The sequence below is a fragment of the Melanostigma gelatinosum genome (assembly GCF_949748355.1).
Source record: "Melanostigma gelatinosum genome assembly, chromosome: 14".
Classification (NCBI taxonomy): Eukaryota; Metazoa; Chordata; class Actinopteri; order Perciformes; family Zoarcidae; genus Melanostigma; species Melanostigma gelatinosum.
Genome location: NC_136647.1, coordinates 8,015,033 through 8,033,418, shown reverse-complemented (window position 1 = coordinate 8,033,418; position 18,386 = coordinate 8,015,033). Strand labels below are relative to the sequence as shown.

The 18,386-nt window shown below is 39.9% G+C and overlaps 1 protein-coding gene across 1 annotated transcript; it reads left to right on the top strand.

Annotated features, from left to right (window-relative positions):
- The first annotated feature begins 3,376 nt into the window (after positions 1-3,376).
- On the top strand, positions 3,377-7,898 carry yipf5 (Yip1 domain family, member 5). The gene is made up of 6 exons (XM_079284006.1): positions 3,377-3,476; positions 4,488-4,596; positions 4,811-4,986; positions 6,084-6,229; positions 6,435-6,616; positions 6,841-7,898. Exons 2-6 carry the CDS (start codon positions 4,496-4,498, stop codon positions 7,001-7,003), a joined length of 768 nt encoding a protein of 255 aa, XP_079140132.1. The 5' UTR covers positions 3,377-3,476; positions 4,488-4,495; the 3' UTR covers positions 7,004-7,898.
- The last annotated feature ends 10,488 nt before the right edge of the window (positions 7,899-18,386 follow it).

Sequence of the window (18,386 nt, the reverse complement as noted above, 5' to 3'; positions counted from 1 at the left end):
ATTAGTTTCAGTTAGACGGGAAAGAATACACTTGAAGAAGAGAGAGACGCTTTCAGATGGAGAGCTTTACAAGCAGACTGACAATATTGGCCTCTTGTCAGCCTGTTCAGAGTGATTGAACATTCATTTATATAATTGAGTGTGCATGAAAATGTGACATTAATACCCCTATTATTATTAATTGAAATAGAAGTACGATACAGTAACTTAAACTGCTAGTTTAAGTATGTTACATATTGGAACAAAATATTGCTTATTAGCAGCTTTTCAAAATCAATGTTATTTTTCAGGAATCAAAGCGATTTGTTCTGAATCGAGAGAATACTCTAACGAGACAAACGTGCAGATTATTTCACAGATTATAAAACTGTTTCACATAAATGTCCATCTTTTGCTTCTTAGCCTATATTGTATTCAAATAAACACATGCACCATTAAATATGTGTCAGTTCTAATACTGATACAGAAGTGATGCTTTATGACGGAGTGTGGAGTTTTGCCAGCCCTTTCTTGTCTGCCTCTGGTTGGCATCAGGGGACAGCACCATTCAACCCACGAGTGTTCAACATGTCAAAAAGAGATTTAGAGGCTTCTAAAATAAGTCTCATATAAACAGTAGCGTGGCCTTGGCACTTCTTTTTCTTCCATCCCACCTCAACAGCCACTCTGCCAAGTTCCCAGTTCCCTTAACTTTTGTTACAAAGTTTGGCCATACTCATTCTTTTCCCTGCAAGATAAGTCATGCTTGACATAAATTGGCTTTGGCCCGGTGGGTCAACGCTACAGTATTTTGTTATTGCCGATCAAATGAAAGAAAGCCAATCATTTTTTCCCACTTCACAGCATCTCGGGGGTTGTCTATAACGTTTCCGGAGTGCAGACTCAACATTTCACAATTATAATCTCATGTCATTAAAGTTCTTTGGATAGAGAACAAATGTTTCCTGATTTCTTACCAAAATAGTCTTACATTCAAGCAATTGCACCCTAATATTATATGTTTAAATGCTTTCGTATCGGCAGCATTGTCACTAGATTCCAGAAGGAGATGTATTTTCATAATGACTATAATTTTGTTAGAAACCGTTAAATCTCGAGTGGGTGGAAAGCTCATTTTGGAACAAACAAGGTTCACAAGCTCTTCATCTGCTGATTGTTATTTTAGTTCTCATGTAGCTCACTCACACAGAGAAAAGAAAGCTGCTTCAGAAAAAGGACCCTGCAAAGTACCAGATGCCTACTAATTTATGATCTGTGCAGCTGTCGTATCAATGGGGTGGCAGGAAATTGAATTACCGGGAGATGAATTAAAGTATTTATGTGATCTTGTAAACGTCTTGAGGAAATGTGCGCGTCCATTTTTGTTAAAAATAGAGGTGTGTTTGTTTGTTTTGTGTTGGTTCACATGTTGTGTGCAGAAGGAGAAGAATGATCTCCCATCTGCATCATGTTTTTGTCCAGAACAACATGTGATTAAATAGCTTGATCCTTTGCTTTCCCCCCTCTGCTATAGCCATAAGAGGCGGAAAGAAAAATCTTACAGTAGGTGGTTGAAGATGAGGGGTTGCTGCAGTGTAGGAAAATTACTCGTTTTAATCCACCGAGGCAGTTGCAGCAGGATTACAGCAGGGACTTTATAAAAGAAGCCAATTATGACAGCATACGGCAATACAATGCCCTAAATTCAATTACCCTCTCTGGCACTTTTCAATTTCCGTTAATTAAGTGGATGAAGTAGAAATACATGTTCTTCAAGTTTAGAAATGATTAAAAGTATGTTGAGAGGCAATGGAGGGGAGGAGACTCATTTCTGCGTGTGATGTTTTTTGCAGGAATTCATGTTTCGTGCATCAAATTGATTTTGTTCATCGCGAGGCAGAGGAATGATCCATGTCGGGCCTGCACAGCTGAAAGGTTTGTTAATGACATTTTTTTTTTCTCCATTTTCTGGATTTGTTTGTTTGGTTTTTCTCATACCGCCCCAATTATTTATGTGTCATGTGTTGCATTTGCCTGTCCTTCAGCTTAAAAAGACGCCTGCAATAGAACTATTCTTGGAGCAATATCTGACAGATGGTCACAAAGTTTTCTGGCAAGGAAATGTCCTCGAAAATCATGCAGCCTCACTGAGGCAACTGCTTTGTGCAGCACTGACCAAAAGGCTTCTGTATGTATTGTGGCCCTGAGACCCATAACTCAATCACAGTTTCTCTGTCAAAGACGGAAGAGGCTCAATACGTCTCCTCTGAATAATGACAAAGTTTTCTTCCATGCCTTTTTCCATTTCTCATTCTGGAAAGAATTCTGTAACTCCAGGCAGGGAGCAGAGACAAGTCTGTAGTTCCTTTTCACACTGCGCCAGTTAATCCAGTTAATATATGCTTAATAAAAGTTATACATACTTACGTTTTATTGTAATGGTTGCCAGAGGTGTTTTTGTTTCAGTACTGAGGCAGGGATAATCTCGTTTTAATAAGCCATGGGTAGGACGCCAGGATAGTAGTTTTTTACAGATGTGACAGAAGGATATTCGTATGAATGTCCTAGTTTTCCAATTGTGTTGTTCCTGTTGGCTACTTCTCTTTTATTTTTGATTAAAGAGTGTTTTTTTGCAATGATTCCATTTATTAAAGTTCAAACCATCTGAGATGCTGTCTGCCTCCCTTGTTCCCTCCCAACCCTATTTCCTCTGAGCAGGGGTCATCAGCCTATTATTTTACATTATCTGTCATCATCAAAGAGGATGGATCTACCGGCAGTACATGGTAGCGCTGCAGTTCTCCTGCACTGGCAGAGTGATTGGTCTGCTCCTCCGCATCCTGATGAAAGAGACTACCTTTGTTCTTGCCAGGGGCCCAGCGCTTGCCCTGTTAAATCATCTTCTACCCTCTGTCTCTATTTGTCTCCATTAGACCCAGTTTTTTTTACCAAACTGGACCCAGTAGGGTTTCATACATTGTGTGGTGGGAAAACAGGAAATAGTTTATGTCTAACCATGGCCCTTTGTGAATTGTATTAATAAGAAGAGCTCAATATTTTAAATAAGGGGTGCGGTGAACACGTGGTATGACCTTTAGAAATAAAACATTCATGCTTCCATTATGTTTCCCTATTTTCTGTATAAAAACAGAATTTCAAAATGTGGTAAGATTTTAGGTAAGGTCTATAATACTCGGCACTGCAGTATTTCAACCAGGAAATTGTACTATATAATGGTATTCATTTTTTGTATATGTTCATACTGTGTGTAGACTATACAGTAGCCGAGCTTGTAAATTAATGCTTTTTGTGACTATAATGTAATACCACCAGTCGCCTGCAGATAGCGCCCCATTTCCATGCAAAGGGAAATTTGACAATGTCCCTAACGGCTTCCCGTCTGCTACGTACCATACCGGAAGATTTACCTTTATCCTGACACGTAGCAACCACAACCAAGTTGGCAGTGCTCTGGGTAGATTTGTCGAACATCACGGGTAAGTATCAGCATTTGCGATGCTTTGAGGATAGAAACTGTGTAATAAAAGTTAACTAGAATATTAAAGCTACTACTGACATAATGCGTGAGGTATGCATGCCAGGTCTCCGCAACTGTTATAGCTAGCGTTAGCTAACTGTTAGTCAACGGTGCGTTAGCCAACCAACGATCACTAGCTTGTTTTGTATTTTTACAAGGATTGTTGAATTATCCTTCAAAGTGATTGTAATTGTCCAGCCATCTGATAGTTGATACTGACATTCGGCTCACAATAGACGAATGACATTTAATTGTATCTTTGTTTTTGTGTGTGTGGCCAACGTTGCGTTAGCGAAGGAGCTAACCTTAGCTCTCAGTTACATTAACGCTTGTTATAACGGTCCTTAAGTTTACGAGCTATAATGTAGCTTTAACGATCGTTAACCATGTCATGTGTTCATGTGAATGTGTTCAACGATTCCTCGTGTGATGTAATGTTATGATTTAAAATGGTATCTAACTTGTGCAGCGTCAAATTATGGAAATAGAAATGTTTGCTAGAACATTGTTAAGCTCCATGTCGTGGCATCACCAATAGCAGTGTTGCCTCAAACTGAGGGACTAATTTTAGATGATAAAACCATGTTTAAATGTATTGATTGAGTAACAATGTGACTTATGTCGTCTGGTTAAATCTGGGACAGTCATTGTTGTTTTGATGATCAAAGTGTACCAAAACAAATGTCATGGCAAGATATATTTTTGAGATGATTCTCTCTAGATTGTGCTCTATGACAGAGAGCATATTTGTTCAACATAACAGTACTTTCAAATGTGTGTATATGTGTGTATATATGTATATATATATATATATGTATATATATATATATATATGTATATATATATATATATATGTATATATATATATATATATGTATATATATATATGTATATATATGTATATATATATATATAAATAATCAACCTAGCTGATAAGTTGTGTGCCTGTTACTGTCTGTGTTTCCAACAGAGTGAGAGATGTCAGGGTTTGACAATTTCAACACAGACTTTTACCAGTCGAGCTACAGTGTAGATGACCAAAGCCAAGGCTACAGCAACACTGAAACCCCCTACAACAAGTAAGAAGCCTGAAAGCCTCCCTCGACTGATGCTCCCTCTGTTTTGAGCCATTTCAGCTGCTGAAGACTTGCCTACCGAACACTTTGTTGCCTGGCTGAATACATTATTTGACATATTTTAAGTGCATTTGTGATTAAGGTGAAGGGTGTTTCATTCAAAGATAACTAGTGATTATTATTATTATTATTATTATTATTATTATGTGTTTCTCAGGCAACACGATGGTCAGTATGACTATTCCCAGCCCATGGGCTACTCTGCCCCAGGGATGATGCAGCCCCAGCAGCCATACACGGGACAAATCTTCCAGCCCACACAGACCTACACCCCATCCCCGTCACAATCCATGTATAGTAGCAGCTTTGAGGACGAGCCGCCGCTGCTAGAAGGTAGGCCAACCACAGCCTGTAGTTTGTGATTTCTATTAGCTATTGCACTGTGTATATCGTTAACTGTGCTAATATATGCTGGTTATTATCCTGTCAATTGATTGCTGTTGGTAGTGTCAGAAGGGATAAAACACTTCATCACAGCTTCTCAAAACTGCAAATTGAATACCGATGTAGGTCATGCTGTGGAAATTGTTCTGCATTGTCAGTTCTTAGCCATGGACCCAAGACATTTCTTAAGGCGTGAAATTAAAGTTTCGTTCGACAGTTGCAGTCGCTTACAGATTAAGAGGATGTCATATCTACAAGAGAGTTTTAATAGAATATAAATGGCTGACTGATCAAAGGCTGGCTACCTGTCAAAGTGACTCCTTCTAGTCGCACACATGAAAAACTTTTCATTGGCATACATGCTGATACTGAGCGACACCGAGCTGTTAATTATGTTGGCCTTAATCTGTGGACCGAGCCTTCCAGGGTTCCATGTATGATACTTGCACTTCCTGTTTCTCACACTTTGTCAGGTTATTTTTTTCCAGACTAGAGACTAAAGCTGAGAATACTTTGACCTAGACGTCAGTCTCCATTGCTCTCATTGTGTCCATTCCTGGGCTTGTATACATGTGTGGCACCGCGCGGCTACGTCTCAATGTCAGCTTGACAGCGGTGCTGTGGCACTGAGACCAGGTCAATTTAAATGTTGACGATCAAACCTAAATATAACTCTTTAGACGAAAAGGAGTTTGACCTAGAAAGGTGAAGACACACATCGAGTCTATTCTGAGAAGAAATCACACTTCGTCAGACGAGAGACCTTTCTGTCTACATCCTCATGCAAAGTGCTGACTGAAGCTTCTGAGCATTCGTGGAAGAGAGATGTTTCTTTTGCTGTATAAAGGCCTAGTACCGGTATTTACACGGCAAACCTGTTGCATGTACTCTATACCAGTATAACTCTTCCAATTCTTTATTCTGTCACGATCTATTTTAAAGATCCTATACAACGCTTTCCTTATTTGTGTCATATTCTGCCACTAACTATGTTTGATCATAGTTCTAGCATCCAATGTTTCCAATGTGTGTTTTCTCTGTTTTAGAATTAGGAATCAACTTTGACCACATCTGGCAGAAGACTCTGACTGTGCTCCATCCATTGAAAGCAGCAGACGGCAGCATCATGAATGAGACAGACCTGGCTGGTCCCATGGTCTTCTGTTTGGCCTTCGGAGCGACGCTTCTCCTGGTAAATCATTTGGTTAACCGTCGTGAATAATACGTCTAAGGACTTGTATTCATACATTTAGATTTAAAAAAAAAAAAAAGTGGTGTCTGTGCATCCCTATTGCAAATATATATACACATCTGTACACCAACCTGTGCATTATTGTGTATAAGTGTGCATATCTATATCTGACTGGATATATCTTTTTACCCCTCTCCGTTAACAGTCAGGTAAGATCCAGTTTGGCTATGTGTACGGTATCAGTGCAATTGGCTGCCTTGGCGTGTACTGCCTGCTCAACCTGATGAGTATGACGGGTGTGTCCTTCGGCTGTGTGGCCAGCGTGCTGGGATACTGCCTCCTCCCCATGATCCTCCTCTCCAGCTTTGGAGTCATCCTCTCTTTACAGTGAGTACACAGGAAAACGGTAAAGCTCATGAATGTTGATATAACTTGCATATCAAACAAAGGCTTTTCTTTGTTTCTGACGCCACTTCTGTCAGTAGTTTAATGATCATTGGTTGTTGTACAAATAGTTTTGCATTTAATAAAACAGTTTAAATGCAGTTGTGCTACAGCTAACAGTTAAAACAGTGAAAGGTAACTTCCTGCTCCCTTCTCGTCCTCTTTAGGGGCATGGTGGGAATAATACTAACGGCAGCAATCATTGGCTGGTGCAGTCTCTCCGCCTCAAAGATCTTCATCTCGGCGTTGGCCATGGATGGACAGCAGCTTTTGGTTGCTTACCCATGCGCTCTCTTATATGGGGTCTTTGCACTCATTTCTGTCTTCTAAAAAAATCATTGTGTAACAGTTTGAAAAAGAAATGCTCCCCAAATGGCACCAAGATATTTTTCTTTTCTTTTTAAGCCTCCACCTCTCACTACATTCCGACTTGACCATCTGCAGGCTGGAGTGTATCGTCTCACTCCTGTCTTGTCTCCACTTTGTTCCCCTCATACACCTAAAAGGAGAAGACTGTCAAATAAACTCTCCTGTGGACCATGTTGAGCCTTGAGCAGCCTAGTGCAGTCGTATGATTTTTAAGGACATGATGGCTCAAAGAAGCTAGCAATTATAGTTAATAGTTCACACACGGGGAAACCCAAGGAGACAATTTAATATGGACACCGACGGGAGACGGTTCTCAATTACTAAGGACTGATAAGGAACCCTCAGTGAACCCTGCAGAGTGATTTGAAGCCAGTGGAAACGTGATTTTTGCAAAAGCTGTATAATGTGAGCCTCGTCCGGCAAACCTCTACAGATTCGAAAGCCGCAAGACCAAGACCACGGTAGCTAATTGTGCTTCACCAATCTCCAGGACTGAGCGAGTCATGACTCTCATCATTTGCTCATCACAGCTGTGATCTGATCTTTGGTGGAAAATCAGCAGCGCCGCTATATCTTCTCATGTAACGTTTTGTTATTCTCTTTAGATTCATTTGACACCCTTCGATACCCTTCAAGAAGAAAACCGTTTGCAAAAAACCAAACGCGTTTGATAAGGTATTGAGAATTCAAACTCTTAGAGATACTTTATAGTTCTAGGTACACACACTTCTATATAGGTTGTTGCTATAATTTGCATCCTTAACTTTTCTCAAGTCTTTATTTGAGAGCCGACTCTGTATGCTTTGATGTTTCATCTGTTGTTCATGTCTTCTCATGCACATTAAAGTTGTCTTTGAAAGTGATCTGCCTTTGTGATATTAAAAACATGCATAATATGGACCTATAGCTGTCTGCTCTGTTAGAAGAAAGGCAGGCGTGCACTGGAAGAAGTCGGCGTATGATGCATGATGACACTTTGTCACAGCTGGTCGGTAGATGACAGGAAATATCCTGCCTGCTTTTGTCCTTTTCCCTGCTTCTTCGCTCATAATTTAAACAGATTAATAGAATTTCATGGTTAACTCTTTTTTTTTCATCTCCCTTCTGGGTTTTCTGTGCCCCAACATACACTAAACATATACACAGGTAAAGGTATACACAGAGGGGCTCCTTGAATGCACGATAACTCACTTAGAGAAATTAATAATTCAAAAATGAATATGGGGTGCTTTTCGTTTTCCAACAAACTCAACATCAAGGAGGATACTTTGCATTTCATGTACACGGGCAAAGTCTGCTCTCAGGCCACTCTCTCATTTGGCTAAGTGTTTATATATCTTCTGTATGTACATTCTGTTTGTATCTTTAGTGTCTATTCGATTCTCAACGTATGAAAGGCTTCAGTGTTGCACTTTCAAGGGGATTCTTTAGGGTTTCTCTCTAAATAGAACATTGCTTGTACAGTATGTGTCATGAATTGCTTTTTCCGAGTTATGTTATGCACGCACCACCGTGGTCTCGAGTGCTACAAATTGTTCTGCATCTTCGCAGCTCTGGGGAGCTCAGAAACTGCTGAAGATTTTGTGGGTATGATTGAAGTGAGCAGGATGTTGACATGCACGCACCCCTCGTGTATGTGGTATCTGGTTTCAGCCAGTTGTGCAGTCGGGTTTCAATGTCTTGCATCTGGATTCACTCAGGGGTATCTCAAATTCTCACATTTTCCCTCTTGGGCCTAGCGAGGGAATTAATTCCAAAATTCCATGTTTGCCTTAAATCAAGTCCTTATTTGATCATCCTCCCCATCTGATTGTCCAAACTCTAGGGGTTCCCGAATTGACCGTAGGTGCTGAAGTGAACATTACAGATTCTCTATTTTAGTATGTTATCATTCCATGAGGCCGATATGGTTTCAGAATTTGCTGAATGTGCTGCTGCGAGCCAAGCTTTGACAGCTGCAGGACTTCCTATCCACAATGTTTTGACAATATTACCACGGAAACTTGGATTATTTATGTTCGACAGAGCTGGATTTAACCGAGTTGTCAGTGCGTATCCATCCATTTAGATCAGACGATGAGTCAATGATTCACTGTGTTCACAGCACGCTGGATGCAACAATAGAAGCTTGAAGCCAGAAAAGTGAACCTCAAACAAATTGGCTGTTTGGGATGTTCATGGAGTGTTTACAGCAGGTGATGGAAAGCTTGATAGGAGCCAGATGGCTGTTGAAACCACAAGACTTCCTGTTTTTCATCACCTCCTGAAACATTTACACCCAAGCGCCTCCAGATGACAGTGTTGAGTTACAGCCTGTCCTCTTGACTGATTGGAGGTTGTTATTGCGGTGTTCACTGGCTTAGAGTCTGACATTTCCCCTGGAGAAATAACTCCATCCCCACATCTTTTTTCGAAACTTCCTTATTGTCATAATCAGGGAAATGATGGCTCACTCTGGATCAGATCATCTTGTGAGGCGCTTCAGTCTAACCCTCCCAGCTCACTACTCAGACTGCATTATGGGTCTTATGTCTACACATTTGTTAGGTTTAGTTTGTAGGATCATCTCATTTTACATAACGTAGAGGAACATTTGGTGGGCACATTTTATTTAGGTGAATCAAGTATCCTGAATACACATACTGTACTTTGACTGTAGGCCCTGAGAAATCCAAAACGGTCCCTGATGTTGTCTCTGTGAACACATATTGCACAATACAACACCATCACTGTCACTAAACCTAAATGATTTGAGTGAGATTAATGTCAACATATTGCTGAATGGTGTAAGGCTTTTTACTCTGGTCCTGGAAAGAAAGTTTTATTCATTTTAGTCGTCACTTGAATAAATACATCAAATTAACATGCAACAACGCTGCTGCTGCTCCCACTGTTCCTCCCGTCACTGCTTCTTTAAAATGTAGCAGCATCCTAACCTAGAAGCTGTTTACGGTATAGCTCACGAGTTGACTGCCGCTTGTCTCCGGGCAATAATGCCCACCGTACCATTATGTTCTCTAATGGAGGATAATCTCACCTCCATCTGGCCGGCCTGAGCCACAGTCTGTTCTGCCCAGCAAACTGGCCCGGCTGACTGGTGAGTTATAGAGCAGCTCATGATGCACTCGTCTCTGCTAGAAAGAAATGCATGTGAGACGAGCTGGATGGATGAGAAGAGGAGGGAAACAGATGGGAGTTGTACTAAATACTAAAAAATTTAAATACAATTTTCACAACAAGTTTTATCAGCAATTCACAGCACTTCACAGCATCCAGATAAATATAAATATATGTTAAAGCCCACTAGATTTGGTCTACATGTAACTCTTAGATTGCTACTGCTCTGCATTTACAGCTGGAAGCTGTATAATACATTTTTTTTATGACATTTTATGTCTTTTTAATGTAATCTCATGCACTAGTCATGAGCTTAAAGGACAACTCCAACCTTTTTTCCAAATGCACGGTCTAGGACAGTCCAAACAAGAAAAACTCCCCCCAATCCAAAAGCTAGAGCGCTAAAACTCAAATTTATGATGTAATCAAAGTCTGAAACTTCTCCATAGAGAATGAATTGTGAAAGGTGTCATAGATCATACTGAGAACACCCAGAGGAATGTTTTGAGTACATGAGCACATTTCCTGAGACCTGAGAACTTCACAATAGAATATAGCTCATTTGGAAAATTAACTAAAAACGGCATGTCCGTTTGGAACAAACCTATCGCTATGTGTTCTATGAAAGATGTAGCTGATATTGACAAACCCAAAGTGAAATGTCATCCAACTCTGCGTTGTCCCACAGCTATCCAAAGCTCTTTAGCCCCAATAAGTATTGTTTTGGTTTTCCGGCCCACAGACACTGCTCTCATCAATCTTTTGTCCAGCCAGATGTTTTGTTTTTAAGCTTGTTTCGCTGCCTCCAAGTGGCCAAAAAAAAGAAATAAAATACAACACTTTGTTTAAAATACACAGAATAACTAGTTTTTTGGTTAGCCTGTGCAGCAATATTCTCTTTGCATACAAATTCATCACTCAAAAAACAAAAAAAGAAACTCTGAAGTTGTACTGAATGACTTCTGAGAATAAATGCATCAACTCATTAAAGCCCACCATACATAAGATGTAGTATTTTTAATATGTGTGTCTTTGGTAACTGCGAGTGATAAAATACAAAAAATACAAAGTGAAGACGGTAATGCAAAAAACAAATGCAACAGACACTTTTCTTGGGATTGTTTATTTTTTACACACTTGTGAAATCTGAATATTTTAGAATTAGCTATAATCACATAAAATATACTACAAATTAAACCATGATCTCAACAAAAGCATACAACCAGTTTAGATTATATTGTGGTCTGCTGCACGGGCAGACGTGTAGCCTACACTGTGATGTGTCTTTGGTGAAAGGTGAGAAAGTGTTTCTGTTTTTAAACGGCGGCCAGCAGCAGATGTATCTGGATAGCACATAATAAACGTGGCCTGTGTTTGCGATGCGCTCTGAAAAGCCTCGCAGCATTGAGGCTGATTAGGATGTTATCTTCACAGAGACAGCAGACAAGCCACAGGTGGAAATGTGGCGATTGGTATTCAGCGCCGCAGCGCCGCCTTTTAATGCATCTGCAAAGCCAACAGCACATGAATATTCACTAAGCAACTGTTAGCATAGCACTGAGTGTGATTTCCTCCTGCACTTCATTAGGCTAATTGTCCCCCCTCATTGCACTGCGGCCTCTTCGAACAGTTGATTCAGAACTCAATGAACCAACGCAAACACTGCAAGGGACGATCAGCAGAGGGAACCCGTGTGTGCGTGTGTGTGTGTGTGTGTGTGTGTGAACATTAATGCTTCATCGTGTGTGTGAACATTAATGCTTCATCATGTGTGTTCAGCGGTGGGTGTGTACGTAGTGCATGTGTTTGGGGGGGGGGGGGGGGGGATCTTCTCCAGTGCAAAACAATATGTGCCCATACTAAAGGTGTTGGAGGTCACAAATACACACAAAAATACAAAGATGCAGATATGTTCCACGTAAGCTCTCAGTGCTTTTCCGCGGATGCATGTGCAGGAACACACGCACATAAGCCTTGAGATAGATTGTATATTTGAAACCACAGTGAAGAAATGGTGCAGATTGTTTCCACATTATTTTTATGTAGGTTAAAGGGGACATATCATGCTCATTTTCAGGTTAATACTTGTACTTTGAGTTTATACTTGAATATGTTTACATTCTGTTCAAAAAAACACATTGTTTTTCTTGTACTGTCTGCCTGAATATACCTGTATTCACACTCTGTCTGATCCGCTCTGTTCAAGCGCCTGTCTCTTTCATTAACCCCCATTAAGTTGTGTTCAACTTGTGACAAAATGTGCTCCAGGAGACACTACTGCAGCGGGAACTACCGCAGAAGAGGTTTTGAGTACTTTGCCAGGTGTTTAAATTACTGCCCGTCTATCTGACTCTATGAATCACTGTGATAGCATTGCAACAAGATGCAATCAAGAAACTTTACAGGTGTGTTGATGGGCGCACGGGCCATTGCCACCCCCATTGAGAAAATGCTCTCCTCTCCACCATAGAAGGCTTTCAATGCGGCAAAGAAAAGGAAAGAATTGTGAAGGCCGGGATCATGAACAGATTTTGAATGGCTCATGGTACAATTACTCCTGAGACAGAAATAAAACCCAGACAGAGGAATTCAAAAAAATAGAGCACCTGATGGTGAGTGAGCCAAGCATTGTCAAGTGGAGGACAAATAATTATCAGATTTAAGCACAGTATTACATAATCATTGATATGATATATTATCAAAACAATTTAGCTTCGACATAATGCGAAGGGTATACATGACAATGACTCTCCCGTCATTACAGACCATTTGTCAGTATTAGCCTCTCAATAATCTGTCTGAATGACAGGATTCTACTCTTCGCTCTGGCCAGTAGAATTGTGCGCAGCTCCAGATTAGAGCAGCTACAAAAGCTGGAAACCCATCTGGTCTTGCTGGGGGCGTTCTTATTCAATATGCATGACATAAGCATAATAATTCAGAACACCAGCAGCAAGCAGCAACTCAGCTGCCATCATTCCCTATGTGTGCTTTCATTAGTAGAAATGTGACTCATCATTCATATTCCATTCTTGTGTTTCCCTCTAACTTTTATGTTGTATTATATGTGTGCATAATAGACTACTGTTAAAAAACGTAGCATTACACATCAATATTTTAAGTTCATAAAGCATTAATGTTCTTCAGTGTCTCCTTTTACTTGCAGTACCCATCTGATGAAATATAAATATACTTAATCGTCTTGCCTTTTTATTTATTCATGAAAGTTATTGCTATTTATAGAAAGCGCTGTGTTTCTCTGTAACTTAGCTAACAGCCCCATACCATTGCAGCAGATCAATCAAAACCCCAGATATATTCACAAAGAGATGAATGAACAGGCGAAACAAGTGTTCGTGCTGAACTGATTCACCCCTTACTCACTGGATCCTCTGATGATAAGCAGCAGGCCCTAATATATTTTGAACATTAGATGCATCATGACGTAGTGGTTCAGAGTGTACAGTGGTATGACCCTGCATTTGAAATGCTGTATCTTAAGACAGCACAAATGTAGTGCATTGTAAACTTGGCCCTCAGAAAACATGTATATCATCTATAATATGGAAGCATGCACGTTTCATGTTTTTCTGCAGTAAATAGAGAACACAGGGCCTTTTTATTCTCTGGGTGAACAACTTTTGCCCCAAGGGGTGAGATTTTACTGTAATTCTTTTTTTTCTATCACTTTTTCTTTTTTGCCACAGCCTACCCATCGTATTGCAGTTTGATTTACGCTGTACTGCTCAGTGGCGTGAGGATAACATCATGATTATTTCAGGAGTCATCAGCTCAACAGTGAAAGTAGCAGAAGCTAAGGCAGCAGCAGTAGTTTGAACCACCCCCTCCTTCCCTCTGGGATCCTGGAAGTAATTGGCAGCACATCAGAGAGCTGCAGAAGGATCTATGGACCTTATTGAACCTTAAAAGGAAGAGCTCAAGCAGAAGAAAAACACCCTGACAGGGCCTTGTATAACCTTGTGGCTTTAACTATGCATAAAATGGCCAGCGAAAAAAACATAATGCGTTTGACAGGCTGGAGAAACATACACAGAGAGAAAAAAGACAGAATTTAGATTTTTAGATGGAAAATCAAACCGATGCATCGTTTACAGCCTAGATAGTACAGGGTCAACCATTGTTACAAGGTCCAGCTCTCATTCGATAGACCTCCCATGCTGTGTTATGTCATAGAACATGTCTTTAACTTTGCTGGCACCAAACATTCATTTAGTGCATCAAAATTGGAGAAGATACAGGGACTCTTCAGTGGAGGTGGTACAATCCGCTGCAACTCAATGTGCACTGGGATCTGGGAGTCCGGTAAGTTTCGTTGGCATATTAAGCAATTAGAACCCCTTTACACCCGTCATTAATGTGTGTCTCATATCCAGATTGTTGCAGATATAATACAACCAAATTAACCTGCACACCTACAATGGTTGCGTATCCTTTTTAGAATTGAACAAACCACTGTTTACTTTTTTTCTAATTACAGGAAGACTCAGTAAAACGTAAACAGCTAACAAGCTAGTGATAGCAATTTCTTTCCAGTATGGCTCGGGGCGTTGAGCGTTAGAATTTGACAACCAATCAAAGCATGCTCTCAGATACTGGACAATGACTGGAACGTTTCCAGGCTGTAAAGGAAACAGCTCACTGTGCCAGGCATTTACTTCAGATGAATAGTTTGTAAATGGCCTTATTGTATTTAATCAGTTGAGTTTTGTGACAATTCTTAGTAATCTGTATGTTGCACAATACATTTATATGTATGAATATACTGTACATGCACACACAGATCCACTCTCCATTGTATATGTGTGTTTTTGACGATATACTCATGAACACTCGATGGTTATCTCAATGATGCAGGTTAAAAAGCTCTGATATTAAACAAATTGCACTGCTTTTGCCCAACAATGACTTATTGTTCTCCCTGCATTCCACTCAACCTATGAGAGACTGTGCAAGGTCCCGAATTATTGTGAAGAAACTGTGCTGAAATAATCCCTGCCGTTCACTGAGTTATATCATGTACTAAAATCTGTCAAATGGTATATTTACCGTAAAAATGATAGGTTTTTATTTACATACATACAATTATGGTAATCATTTGACTGTTTCACTTCCTCGTCATTATCCCTGTCTCTCTCCTCGCAGTACTGTGCAGGCAGTGCCTCTCGCTGTCTTCAGCCATGCATCCATGATGCACAGCTTAATATCAAATGAGATCATTGTGCTCTGTTTGTTAGGACACTAATTACACAGAGCAGAGAGCTACTGCTTCTAGAGCAAAGTAGGCTATTACATGTGTTAATTACCTGTACTCTTCTTTCTTTCTCTATTATTTATTCTGGTAATATTTCTGAATTGCACTTTATGTTTCTATTTTGTAAATTGCCCTGTAAATCTTCCGTTTTAATGTCTGTCTGGAGATGATCACACTCACTCTCCATGTGGCATAAAAATCCATAAGGAGAGACTATCTGCTCTCGTGTGATAAGAGAACGTCGCTATGTAATGCCCCACTAGCAAGGGTGCATGTTCCCATTGTTGGAGGTGCTTTGTTGGAGATGGTGGCTGGTGATCAGCCAACATGTAGTACATGTCATAAAGCTGGAGTGAGGCTTTGTATTTAATGTGTATCTCGACACAATTTGTTTTTTGCATTGAGTGAATGTTTGCAGGGATTGACGAGGTCACAGCCCAGACAGCAAATATCAATTATATACATATTGTATTCTGTATTCACATAATACATTCAAAACCTCTGTTCATATTTGGACTAAACACTACAATATCCTCTCTGTTCACATAACACTCCGATTAGTAGCACTCGTCCTTCTATCTTGGGGCAAGTTGTGCAACATATCCTTCATAATAACAGTGTCCAACCTGGAGAAGGCATGGGAACATTCCCTCTGGCTGCATCCTAATGGCAGATTAAAACACTATGGGTCTAATTGATGCTAATCAACACAACTAATTACTCCTCCTAGATAAACAAGCTTCTCATTAGTACAGCAATTAGCCAGCTAATGAAACCCTTGTTTTTGGATGACTTCTCAATGTCATAAATGATAAGGGGGATCAAGATCAAACACTTAGAAAACAGGGACATCTCCTAACAAAGGGTGCATGAGGAAAAAGTCTTGACTCAGTAAGGGTCTTTGTTTGTTGATTTGTTTGCTTGCGTTTGAGGTTCTTCGCACCACTAGCAGCCTTAATTACAAAGCAACAGTGCTTACTCACACTGAAGTCCATCTTCAAGTAGCTTTCAAATAATCAAACTTTGCTGACTCGATTTTGCTCGATTGTCAGTAGAGGATCTCAGATACCTCAAATAATGCAGAGTCCACGGTCATGTCATGTTTTTTTTGCTCATTTGGCGCAAAAATGACTTGACTGCTGGTAATGTATGCTTAGGCATGTAGTATGCTGTGACTGACCTCCCCTTGTTAGATAAATCATACTATGTGTTCTCTAGTTAGGTGTGTTTAAAGCACACTTTGCCGATGTCAAATAAATGATCTCCTTCCAATAACGGCTCATTAGTAATGGTATTTTGCCATTAAGTTTGCCATACATTGCATGTCCGAGTACGTATAACTGTATATTTGCCAATAAATATTTTAAAAAGTAATTTCTGCTTATTGGACAACGTGAAGCTTTGTGCTGCAATTTAAGAGTCAAATTGGCTGTTTTACAGTGTATTAGTTGTTTGATTTGTGCAAGTGTTTTTATCACTCTGTGCTGGTAGTTGAGATTGATCAGTTTGTTCTTGCCTAGATGACCGTCCTCATTGTTCTTCCACTTTGGAGTGTCTTTATTTTTTTTATTTTTTGTCTCCTCACTTGTAGGGGCGTTGGGTAATGGTGACTCATAGGAAGAGCATCACTGTGAATAAACACACCAAGGTATTATAATCACAGACTGATTTGCCACCACAGATTTAACCAACACAATCTTCTTCATACATGAGGATATGTTTTTTAGGTCTTTTGGAAATTGTCTTTTGTGCTTATTATTGTGGTTGTTTTAAAATACTTGTGCCTGATTGTTCAGCGAGGCAATTTGCATTTTACTGAATATATATTTTTAATATGCATGCAGTCTTGTGACCCTGTGAAAGGTCAGTTTCTCTTAGCTGAAGAATGTAGCAGGGTGTATACGTATTGTGACTAAAAGAAAGAGAGCATCTGGAGAAAAATGATAGAAAGAGCTCTAGTTCCGTTTTTGTTTTGAGGCTGAACTATTAACATATGCAAACACACTCCATACTTAGTCATTGTGTACGTGGCTAGCTTGCAGCTAACCTCTATGCAAATGTTGTATTGGCTGTTTGCGGTGAATAAACAAAACAAAAAAAAACAACGAGACAACAACGAGAAAAGAAAATCAGTCAAAGAGCTGTTTGCACAAATAGCAGTGACGCGATCATTACATTTGATCCACAGCATCAGATGAAAAGAATGTTTCAATGTGTTACAACTGGTGGAATTGAGTCGGAGAAGCACTTTGGCCGATGATGGAAATTTCAGTCGGGGTGGTTTTGCCGCTGTGTGACTCATCCTACCACATCATCATCCCAGAATACCTATTTCCCAATTGGGTGTGTGCATATGTGGGTCTGCCTATTCGTGAGATCTGCACATTTATAATGCACCAGATAGCATGGAAAGAGAGGGCAGAAAAAACGTGACGTACTCCAAAACGTCGTCGACCTTGTGTCCTTAACGAACGAGTGATTATGCATGATGAGTTCATAAAAGGTGCATTTAAATCAATATGAATATTTTTTTAAACCCACTCCCACCCCCAGAATAATAGAAAAGGAACAATAAGTTATGCGTGCGTATTCAATTCACAAAAAAAATTATTAACATATTTTTCAGTTTCCCAAGGTTTTTCTCTTCAAACATTTGCTGAGAAGAAGGCTGACTCATTCATCCCCTTTTAAAGCAATGAACTCCATGGAAACACCCACCTAATTTCTTTCAATTGATCCTTCAGTGGCTCTAAACTCTTTCAACTGCCCCTCATCCTCCTTATGTTAAATCATGAATTTATATCACATTAAATGGTGTCCAAACTGAGTGCAGGTGGGTTTATCCTCAATTGCATCCATGTTTGTGTCCGCAATCAGCAGACGCTGAGCAGTCCACTCAACACTCATCCAGGTATGAGCATTAAAAAAACCATCTCTCGTCCAGTGTTTGCTAAC